Below are 12,693 nucleotides of genomic sequence, written 5' to 3' on the forward strand. Positions count from 1 at the left end.
GACTGCTGCGCTAAAACAAGAGTTTAAACTTTTCCGGTTACGTGCTGCTTTAAAAGGAAAAAAAAAAACAGTTCTGGTTCTGGAGGGACACCATGCGAGGAACGAGGCTCCAGCAGGACCACAGGTGAGGAATGAGCCTCCAGCAGGACCATAGGCAAGGGGTGTGGAGGCAATGGCTCCAATGGGATCACAGGGAAGGGCAGAGGCCACAGTTCTAGCAGGGTTGCAAGCTGGAGCAGAGGCCATGCTGGGATTTCTGGCAAGGGCAGAGTCCATGGTTCTGATGGGGCTGCAGGCAAGGCATAGAGACCAACAGCCAAGGGTGGAAACTCCAGTGATACCGGAGGTGAGACCACAGACGGAGTTTGAGGCCACAACTGGATTTGATAGATGGTGACTGACAGGAAATAGCCATGGGGAACTATTGCAAAACTGGATTTGATTATCTCGTATTGAAGTAGGTTTAAAGGAAGGCTGTGGCTTTAGGTCATTAGATACAGGAGCTAAAGATTTTGACAGTGAGGAGGAAGGGATATGATCTCGGTGTGAAGAACATCTGGTTTTCATTTTCATGTCATTCACCATCTGATAGAAATCTTACAACATTCCTTTAGTTCATATACACCCTAACAACCAAACAACCACACCATCTTGGGTATTCAGAGGTACTACCAGGATAATGGGTCCATTAAAACACAATAAATCCAGTTGTTAATCTAAATCAATGTTCACTTACTTTGGTTACAGCAAAAGTTGTTGTTTATTATTACTAATGTAAGTTATGAGTCCTTGGAAGACATTAGGAGGTACTGGAGTTAGAATATTTGGAAGTCATTGTTGGAAGGAAGTGGCTAGGAAGTAATTGTGGTAGGAAGGAGCTTGGAAGGAATTGGTGTCTAAATAAGGAAAAGAGATAAAATAAGAACTACAAAAAAGCTATTCCAGATACATGAACAAACATACATGAAATAATCAACTAATGCAGTGCAACATTCTAATATTACACCAAATCGAATTCTTGCATAGTTAAACAAGGCACAAAATAAACAAAACAAAAAAAAATCAACCTACAAGTCATCAACGAAACACTTCCAAAATGGAAAACCACAGAAAGGAGAAGAGCACAGTAGCAATACACAGAGAACTCCAAATGGAGTGCTTTAATAGTCCACCAAGGCCTTAGATTTTATTAGTGACACCTACAGTTTAATTGGGTGGAGCTGAAGCAGTGGGGATTAATTATTGATTGTCTACAGGTGACAGAACAAGGCATTGCCAGAGGTGGGGGTTCTCAACAGACAATTTTGCTCTAAATTTTGCGTTTGTGCTTAAATTAAATTTCAAATGGAGAAACAGCTCTCCGGTTTTGTTCACGTTTTTCTTGTCTTTTATGATTTTTTTGCGGTTTATTATCATGCAGTAACACACTAAAATATTTTTTGATGTATGTCATCATGAAACAGAGACACTCCCCTTGAAATACGAACTCAAGTGGTCACAGGAGACACATTAAAGCAACAGGTGTAAACAGCAATGTGTCTCATCTGACCACACGTGATGAATATTGTTAATGAACAACAGCATTTAGTCAAGAAAACACTGTCAAATCATAATTTTCAAAGATGGAGTTTTATTCATGGTTCTGTAACCCTTTTATTTTGGTCTCGAGGTAGCGGTCTTCATTGGCGTGGGTCACATTAATAAAAGGCGGGTTACAAAGAGCTGGTATCACTTAACTTCTTTATTTGTCACGAAAGGAGACATCAGCCCAGCGGCATCACAGTAGCACTTGTGCATGTTACATTCCCTACGACTCACACACACCCTTTTTCTGTCTACTCACACCACCCACTACTGCTCTGGCACCTAAGTGATGAACACTTCTTTCTCTCTTTTCTTCTCCCCCAGGGGGAGTGTCTCCAAACCTTAAAGTAACAGAACAATTACAGAAGGATCATACACTATAAAGCAAACATAAACTTATGAAGAGGAATACATTTTGTAAATATTCTTTAAATATGTATATACTGAAATTATCAATACAAAATAATGAAATGAGAATGAATTATTAATACATAACCCAAATGTATGATTACAGTCTTCCTCTGCTTACAAAAGAAGTGTCCCCGTTTCGGGCTCAGGATTAATGCTGAAAAACTGTTCCATAAAAATATGCATAAACAATATACTAACATACATGAACTGTGCATAAATGTAGTTAGCACCAAATATATATATATTACAGTGCTGTATACCAAGTATGCTGTATACTGTATGCCAAATAACATCTGGAACAACAACCTCTGCAAATTGTAAACATACTTTGGTCCAAACACATTACAATGAATAAATACCCATTACAAACATGCTTAAGTGCTAGTGTAAGTATAAATAAGAACCACTATGCAAATTATTCATTAACAGACAATGTCTTTAAACCTTTCAGGTTTCCTGACAGTGCGATCACTACAGGTAAGTTGAGGAGGGGCCACTGAAGTTGACAGGGCCCTCTCAGGGGACTGAGAGGAGCTAGAATGAACAGTAGGCATTGGCACAGTCACAGTTTGATCCGAGCAATCAGTCCTTGCAGCAGGAGCTGTCTGCTGTACAGTTATTTTAGGCACATAAGGTGAAGTAGAAGGACAAAAAGGCAAAGCTCCTGACAATGCATTGAGTGGAAATGAGCGAGGGGCATCACTATTGTCAACACCAAGAGGAACATGTGACTGAAAGAAGCTAGTGGGTATGCCCAACAACGAACCCTTGTAAGGTTTGAGGCGATTGTGATGAACCACCCACTTCCTGGACTGGAAGAATCAGAATTTATTCCTTGATGTTTACAAGCAAAGTGTGACAACTTTGTAACAAATAGCATGCCTGAAGCCAAGCTCGTTAGCAGAAGCAGCGAATGAGTCTGAGCTCCATCCCCTCAGACCTTCAGAATTTCTACAGAATCCCTCAACAGTGCAAATGAATGAGCAACTAAAGTCAGGTTGTCAGATTCATCAGCAAATCAGATTGATTTATTTGTTCTTGGTGGGTGTGATCTTTAGGATAAGTCCTAGTCGAGGCCTTCTAGCTGGCCTTGAGTGATGCAATCAAGCTTTAAGTGACGTAATTTGAAAGTGAGCACGAGATCTTGCTCACAGTTGACTGTCGTTACTGCCGCTATCACCATTGAGAAAGAGATCCTTATAGATTTAAAAACACGATATGTTCTGCATGACTGTGTGATTGCTTAATTTATTAAACAGGAAAGGAGGACTGATTTTCACTTCAAGTGAATTGGTAAGTGCTTTTTGCATTGTTATAGCAACATCAGGAGTTTTCTAAGTGTAAATTAGGCTGCTTGAGCATTCAGTGTTGGATCAAGTTTTGAAAAGTAGTGCTGCGTTCCAATGAACACAGAAAGTCAGATTTTACAACTTCCTACTAGGAAAAGTGCAATGGAATGAATCTTGAAGTCAGAACTTGTAGGGTCATGCAGAAATTCTTAACTCCGATTTCATCGAGATGCAGGGGCATGATGTCACACAAAAATGTCGACACTCAGGGAGATATACAAAGTAAGTGATAAACATTCAAGATGTTTCATTCCTACAGGTGGGAAAAATGACCATTATAGAACCACAATATTCAACATAGATACATTGTCATTTTGAAACATTATTACCAAATTCAGTTTTGTCTTGTTTGTAATACAGAACTTTAAGAGCAGTCTGGAAAGGTTTGTATTGTGTTTTTTGTTTCTCTCTATGGTTCTGCACACAAATCAGCATCACTGACTCCTGAATGTTTTTCAGAGCACAGTGTACACAAGCAGATCCAGAGAACATTTCAGGAGTCCTGATCAATGTCCCAAAACATCTAGGGGGTATTCCAGAAAGCAGGTTAAGTGACTTACCCTGGTAAATTTACTCAGAGAAAGCGGATAACCTCAACTTTCAGTTCCAAAAACTGAAGTAACTTCCAGGGTATGTTAGTAGCCATAGCAACTTACTCTCTGACCATAACCTGCTCCAGAGTAGGTTATGTTCCAGAGTTTATTTCTGGTAGATGTCAGTAAGTTTCAGAGGTTGTCAGCTCATGTATCCCTTTTGATAGCCATGTAGTGGAAGCTCATTACTGTACCTCATAAATCTTCTTTACTCTGACATTTCCAGTCTTACACACCACAGATTTGCATTCAAAAGTTAACAAATTGTGTACATTGGGTATCTTTTAATGGGAAGTATGTAATACTGTAATATTTTCAATGCAGATTACACTGGAAGGGCACCCACACTCTTTAATGTAAAGAGAGGATTTATGTATTTATATTTAGCCTTTCTTATAAATAATTGTATTTCATTATATTAATATTATTAACATATCTAAAAAATATCATAGAATGAAATTATAGAACCCACGTTCTTTTTACAGCTCCTTCAGACAATAAACATTAATGTTATTTATAAAATGACATTCCATAGTATGCAGGTAATGTCTGCCAATTAAAAGCTTAAACAATTAATCACTCATTATTCTTCTTTACTAACTAGATATGTGATCATTTCATGGACCACAGATACAGCATAGAGGTTAGAGATTTTATTTCTTATCACTTTAATTCATGTACTGTAAATATAAATGCACACATTTCCAGACTTGTTCATTGTACTCTCTTTATTAATACAAAATGAGACATGCTGTCATTTAGAGTCACCTTCAGTGCCCTCCATTAGCTGGTGGTCATGTGATTCAGTGAAAAGCTGTATCTTTCTGATGCTCAGCCTCCTCCATCAGAAGATGTACATGGTCCTTCTCTAAATTACATTTTTATTCTGCCTTTCAATAAGGACCTTTTACAGCTATCTATTCAACAAGGAAGAGATTATATACTTTTCCCTAATGCTGAGATCATGAACATCTATAATGTATAATCAAACACATACAGTAATCTTCCATTAAAACAACATCATTTCATTCAGTACCAAGTTGCTGGAGGCAGATGGACCCTCCTCTACATGAGAATGCCCAGCCATTGCCTTTTAGGGACAAGACAACAAGCAAGTTTTAATGCCACACCAAATAAGAAAAGAACATAATGGACATATTATAACTCCTATCATTCTCCTCCTCTGTTACAGCAGATCTTCATTTTATAATGCACATGAATAATCATGTGTGGCATACTGATAATCATTACATTAAATCTATGGAAAATTATGACAGCTGTGGGAGATCCTTCAGTTGACAGAGGGTCTATGAATACAATGACACCATCAGGAACTCTGGGAAATGGAAGATGATATGGTGCTAATTAAAAGTACGTTTTCAGAAACCTCTGTGTTAAACTGGGTACATCAAATGCTATTCAAAATAAAAGAAGTACATACAATTAGCATGCACAGTACATGCTAAATACTAGTAAAATCAACCTTAAAATAAAAATATAGTAAAACTTATAGCTATATACTGTAGCTATAAACCAATATGTGGAGGTTGGGGCGTGGTTGAGTGCTGGAAATATATGCTACCTATCAGGATGTGCTACCAATGCTATATCCACATAGTTTTAGGGTTGGGGTTAGGGTTTGGGGTAGGGTTAGGGCTTAGTACAGCCTCACAACATATCACACTATCTGATAGTAATGCTGGTAGCACATCCTGATAGGTATTATCTGCCTGATAAGATGTGCTACCTAGGTTTTTAACACATTTCATGCGGGGTTCTCCCGTGCCTCCCAACATGTGCTACCCATGTTTTAACTTTACATATCAATGTTTTTACCGCACATCCTGAGTAGCACATCCTGAGCATGTAGCACAGACTGTCAGAACACTGGCTTGTGAATGGAGAGCGAGATCAGGAAATGAGAATGGTAAGGATCATCACCTATCAACCAGAAACTGGACCACACTGCCACCCTAGATTGAAAGGCCAGGGTTATAACACAGCCCTCATTTTTTGGGGTCATTTTACAGAAACGTCCACATTTCTGTCCCCAGCCTTAGCAGAAAGCACACACTTTTAATACAATGTTTAGGCACAATTTATTTGCATACTTTAATAAAATAAGACTTTCTTTGAACAATTATACCTACTGAAGCCATACATTAGGCAATATTTGCTTTTAATCAATTATATAAAATTCCAAGTACCATCAATTTCTTGTCCCTAAGATCATGTATTAATGTATAGGTGCCTATTTTGAGTTTAAAATACATTTCTCTCCCATTTTAAATGTAATAATGCTACCTCAATATCACATTTATAAAAGCTGTTCATGAAGTTATAATGCATAAAATAGCACTTATTAATACACATTTTTATAATGTGTGTTAATGAATTAATACACATTATTATAATATGTCATTTTTCCTTTAGTCAGGAATGGCCAAACATCTTTCTTCTGGCCAAGCTCAAAGATGATGTTAACTGGTATGCTGACAAACAGAATATTTGCTTAATTGACATAAGCTTTCTTTTAATCAATATTATAAAAAAATAAAAAACAATTACAAGAAAATGTTAAGCTCACCTTATGGATTCAAAGCCAAGGGGCTAACTAATAATACATTTATAGGTTTAATGTTTAAAAATAAAATATATTTTCAGACATTTTGCTGCCTCAAAAGAGGACGTTTCTTTAGAATGACATAATAAGATACAGTAAATCCTAAACTGTGCAGTTGCAAATGAAAGGCTTCCAGACGTATTTAAAGTAAAGTGTAGTGTACATATTGGGTAGCCCCACCTCTGACATCAACTTTACAGCACTGTAATGTAATAGCATGTCATGTAATTCACTGTCAGGTCAAAGGACAAGCGTTTCCGTGGTTATATTTTTCATATCATATTAAGATAAAAAAAAAAAAAAAAAAGTAAACTAAACTAAATTACTTTTGTTTACCATCAAAGAATCTAATATAATCTAAAATAAGATTAGATTGAATAACTATCAGTGCATATACTGAGTAAGAGTCTAATCGGCCTAATTTTCATGTAATCATTATCAATCATTAACAAATATGTTGCACCTTCTTCCATTAAACGATTCGTACAGTTTTATATATCTTATACACATATGTTTTCTCATATTGTCTCTCAGCTTCTGTAGCTTCTACATAGATTTTTTTTAAAGAGAGAAAGAACTGAACAGCACTGAACACAGTATTATGGAGGGCCAAATTACTCAAAATTAAATCATTAAATAAATATATTAAAAAAAACATATATATATATAAATATATAGTGAATTAATTAAATGCATCATCAAATAAATAAATGTATCATTAAATACACAGTAAATGAATTACATGCAAAATCAAATTAATTCAGTTAAATTTTATATATATATAGTTAAATACATTATGAAATTGTAAAAAAAAAAAAAAAAAAAAAAGCTATACAAATATTAATGATTAAATCATTAAATAAATCAATAAATGTCCCTTGTATTTCTTTTTAGCACTATTTTGCATTTTCCATTTTCTTTTTAGGGTTAATTTTACATTTACGCATGAGCTTCGTGTCCTTTCATTTTCATGGTTAAGGCCAAAACGTACTCTGCATAAGTACATGAACGCAGACACATCTTGCTACGCAAACTCGATTTCATACGTCATTGCGTTGTGAAATGTGTCAGAGCACAATTCACAACCTAACGCAAATACACGCTGTATTCTCAGCGTTTCCGCCAGGGGCGCTACAGCGGATTTTTTTAAATTAACAACCATCATGGCGGAGCAGCAATTTGAGGAGAGTCTTGCCGAACAAGTTAGATTATATAAGCATATTTTTCTGTCTTTTAGCAAATACAAAAGCACACTCCTCAACTGTCAACATGCTGACTCCGCCACATCTGGTTTTGTGGCGCCTAAAAAACTCTTTTGCCCGCTTGTGGTCCAAGGTTTGTAACCGCCAGAACAACGCACGAGTGCACGTAACGTATGTACAACGGGGCCATGCATGGCAAGGCGCTCCCGTTTGCGTACTTGTGTGAGGTATGTTTGGGCCCTTATGATTATCGGCACATCACTCAGCGACAGTGGGCGTCACCTTTAAAATTAATTTCTTTGGACTTACTGGTTAGTGGTTAGTTTAGTCAAGATTTTTTTCACAACACAACTATGGCTGGGCTTGGTACAATCAGAAATTTATTGTTGAGTCTTGAGGCTGAAACATACTTTACGCAAATACGCGAATGCAGACGCGAGCGCTTGGCTACCGCATGGCCTACTCGTGGTCCCATTGTACATACTTTACCTGCGCTCTTGCATTGCTCTGGGGGTTACAAACCTCACTCCACAAGGGGGCAATATAGTTTTTTTTAGGTGCCACGAAACTGAATCATGAAAATTTGACTCTGTGTTCCAGTGTTTTATGAAGTCAGAAAGCCATGTCCAAATGACTGGATATCCATAGATAGTTGCGTCATCTCCGCTGCGGACGCCTTCCATTTCTTCCTGGCTCGGACAAATCGGTCTGTAGTTGTTTCCATTTTCTCTTTACAGTGTCGTTATCAGAATTTAGGGAAGCTACAATTTCTTGCCAAGCATTTTCAATCGCTGTTTTATTCCAATGGAGAGGGGACAAGGGGTCGTAAATATGTTTGTATAATCTAACTTGTTCGGCAAGACTCTCCTCAAATTGCTGCTCTGCCATGACAGAAAATCCGCTCTAGCGCCCCTTGTGGCAACACAGAGAATGCAGTGCGTACTTGCGTGGGGTTATGAATTGAGCGCTGATACATTTCATTACGCAATGATGCGTGGAATCGAGCTTTTGTAGCAAGGTGCATCTGCGTTCGTGTGCTTGCGTGAAGTATGTTTGGGCCTTTACAGTTGAAGTTGCTAACCAAAACGTTGACAATGACAGTTTCTGTCTCTGTTTCTTCTTCACTCGTCAACAAACTTTTTGCGTTTCGCTCTCACGATTAATTTGGACTGGTGACGTTTTGAGGCAATTAGAAATCTCTAAGGAGTGCTGATTACACGCACCTGCTTTGATTTGCATGACTGTAATTATTTTGCTTAAATGAAAAAGTTCACTCGATGATCATGCGCTACACGGACGGGTTTAGCCATTGCGCACCCTCTCTGTGTTTACATACACGCCCTCACGAGAGCGTTGACTGTCAGGTCAAAGGACTAAGTTACGGTATTTCCGTTTGCCATAAAGGCATCTAAAATAATCTAATCTAAAATTACATTGGATAACTATCAGTCCATATACTGAGTAACAGATAAATCCTAATTTTCATGTAATCGTTATCAATCATTAACAAATATGAACCTTCTTCCATTAAATGAGCTGTACATTTCCTGTAGCTAATATATAGCTTTCATAATGTCTTTGATTTCTGTGTTCTGCTGATCTGTACTCTCTTAAATTTACTTTAAAATATTTCTGAATTGTAATATGCAAATATGCTACAAAAAGTATTACTCTACAATATAATTAATTACTATTCCATGGTAAAGTATAAACAGTGTGAAACCTAAAGCAAGATAATCCAGTTTCATACATCTGTTGTCTCATATCTTTCATAATATCTCTGGTCAAACAATATTTTTATTAATTTTTATTTAATTGATTTTTTTAAGAGAGAAAGGATTGAACAACACTAAACACAACAGACTAAAAAGACTTACTCTTAAATTCCTTTATTGTTATATTTAAAGTGTTATTATAATGTGTACTTTCAAAGAAAGAAAGAGAATGAACAAACAACTTTAAATTGGTAGTAAAACACAGAAAATTACAAATCTATTTATAAACTGTGTAAACAACAATCAGGTAGATTACCATTGACACATAAACTGTCATGCCAATACCAAGAGCAACACCATTCAGAGTGAAAGCCATTTTGGAGTTTCTTGCTGCTAACTCTTGCTGTTCACAACTGTTAGCATCTCGAGTCTGTAAAAACACAAGCATAAAACACATCTGACAATCACACATCTCACATCTGTCACATCTATCAAACATATGAAAGTGATTACAAAATCCCCCTAAAAAAAACAGAGTCTGAGCTCATGAAATTATGTGACTGTGGCGACATTTTCCTCAAAGGAATAGTTCACCCGAAAATGTTTGGCCCCTGCTCAGTAGGTGGCGATATGCACAAAGAACACAAACTGACAAAAAACAAAAGAATTGGAACTATGTGCTCTCATGAACACGTATATGAGGGCTGTTTGAGGGTGTGAATTTATAGTACAAAAAAAAGACTTTTATCTTTAACATCTTTTAACACTTATATATTGATCTGTTTCTCACCCACACCTATCATATCTCTTCTGAAGACATGGGTTAAACCACTCGAGTCATATGAATTACTTTTATGCAGCCTTTATGTGCTTTTTTGAGCTTCAAAGTTCTGGCCACCAGCTGAGATATTCTTTTAAAAAAATCTTCATTTGTGTTCTGGAGAAAAAAGAAAGTCATACACTGTTTCGCTCTTCTAAATTATTTTTTCCATATACATGGATATAATAAAAATGTGTGAAAAAAAAAGTTGTCGGCAGCCTGGGTGAATTTGATTCATACATTGATAGATTATTAATCTTGTTCATGATATCAAATTTTCAAAAGATATGGCCAGACATGCAGTCCACCAATAACAACCAGCAACTTCACAGTACAGGGACTGGCGACATCAAGCGATAAAGTCGCCGCATATTCAAACAGTGCTTTATTGTGGCAGTGCTGAAGTGATATGTCCACTGAGTGGCACTAAAAGCAAGTAACATTTTCTCACAGCTATCTCATCGCTGATTAAGACATCAAGCAATGTTATATTAGGCAATTTAGCCCTGTGTAAATCTGGTGGGCTACTTTAAATTTTGAATCACCCCATTAACATTTGACCATAATATAAATGAGAGCGAAACGTTCCACGATTCTGGAATGGAGCTCCATCCTTGACACCCTCCTTAACACCACAGGACAGCAGCTTGACTGGCAAAGGCTTCTGCAGCGTTTTTCCCCTACCGCTGCGTCCTGTCAATCAGTGCTTCAATCGCACACGCAAATCAATAATCAAAACGAAAGCATGATTTGCATGTTTCCCACGATTTTTATACATTTATCGTGATATTATAAGCTCACTACAACCCCCTTTCCCCCCACCATAAATACTGTATAAGTATTATACAGTATAAATATTATAACTCCAATAAACGAAAAATATTATTTCCGTATATGTTATACAAACATTTACCATCTAAGTTTACAATCACTTGGTCATTCAATCTCATTTGTATATAGGAAAAAAATATGCTTGAAATTAAGGAAAGGTCCATTGAACTAATAACTTACAGAGACCGAGTAGACAAGAGCAGCAATTCCCAGAGGGAAACAGCAGCACAGCATGGTAAAGACTGAGTAGCACATGTGATCTGGAGATGGCTTGGCCGGTGGCATGCGGGTAATGAACGCAGGTTGGATAGTGACCACAGGCTGTCCTGGATATGCTCCTTGGTAGTATGCAGACAGCCCTGGATATGGGCCCTGGGGACCACCTGGAGCTCCATATTGCTGACCTGTATAGCCAGACGGGTTGGGATAGTTCCCTGGAGGAGGGTACGCTGCATTAGGGTACTGAGTGTATTCCTTGTAGGGTGGTGGTTGAAACTGGCCCATTTCCGAATTTCCTGAAGCATTCCAGTCTGCTGAAGGGTCATTGAAAGAGTTGGTTGGATCAATTCTTCTGATTGTTGGACCTTGATTATACATTTCTTTCCTCTAAAGGATATAAATGATCTTGATAGCTTTTCTCTTCAGTTTGGTGCTCTGCTGAGATGGCACTCCTCGCTGTACTCTGGTTCATTTGTTGTCATGTACATCAGCCTCTTATGATGCAGTCCAGATTAATGTCATAAATGGGAGTGGTTTGTTGCTCTTATAGGAGGAGTAGAGAGAATTTTGTCATAGATTCAGTGTCATAATTGCACCAGACTTTCTGAACAGTAGTCTAATACACCAATCTCATTTGGTGAGAAAATGGTCTCAGGTTCTGATAGGGTCATGACCAGCAGAAAACACCATGCTAAATGCAAATAATTCAATGGAACTAACCATATAATTATATATATTTAGGATAGCAAAATCAAAACTCAGTCAAATTCGACTGATCTCACTGTGAATTCGGAAAATGCCGAAGGTCATCAGTTCTTGAACAAAACTCAGTCTGGGCTTACCAAAATTTGCCAAAAGCGAGTTGTTGATCGAGTTGCTTTTATTTGTTAATGATGTAATATAATGAAGGGGACTGCATATTTGATTAATTTTACTTCCAAATCCCAATCTTAAACCTAACCATCAATGGAGTAAAATTTGTATTGTAAAGCAAAATTGTAACCTCCAAATCATGCTGATCACTGATGGTAAATGCGAATAATTCTTATTTTCACTGTAGGACAAGAACCCAGGTCTCCAACGCTGCTGACGCAACATGTTCTCGGTCCCACCATGGGAGAAGGAAAATTCTTTTGTAGATTTTTGCACAAATTCACGTCACTTTTCAAATTAAGCACATGCCAACATGGACAACACTACATAATGAAAAATAAATACAGATGGGCTGGTTTGAGTATTTCTGGGATTTTCACACACAACAGTCTCTAGAATTTACTCTGAATGGAGCCAAAAACAAAACACATCCAGTGAGCGGCAGTTCTGTAGATGGAAACGCCTTGTTGATG

At 37.3% G+C, this 12,693-nt stretch overlaps 1 protein-coding gene across 1 annotated transcript; it reads right to left on the bottom strand.

Moving 5' to 3' along the window:
• Positions 1-2,417: 2,417 nt before the first annotated feature.
• LOC127428034 (uncharacterized) lies at positions 2,418-12,243 on the bottom strand. Its single transcript, XM_051676056.1, has 3 exons — positions 11,309-12,243; positions 9,794-9,907; positions 2,418-2,807 (listed from the first exon to the last, which is right to left on the bottom strand). The coding sequence occupies exons 1-3, from the start codon at positions 11,723-11,725 to the stop codon at positions 2,418-2,420; spliced, it is 921 nt and encodes a 306-aa protein (XP_051532016.1). The 5' UTR covers positions 11,726-12,243.
• Positions 12,244-12,693: the final 450 nt, after the last annotated feature.

This window comes from Myxocyprinus asiaticus, chromosome 37 (assembly GCF_019703515.2).
Source record: "Myxocyprinus asiaticus isolate MX2 ecotype Aquarium Trade chromosome 37, UBuf_Myxa_2, whole genome shotgun sequence".
Taxonomy (NCBI): Eukaryota; Metazoa; Chordata; class Actinopteri; order Cypriniformes; family Catostomidae; genus Myxocyprinus; species Myxocyprinus asiaticus.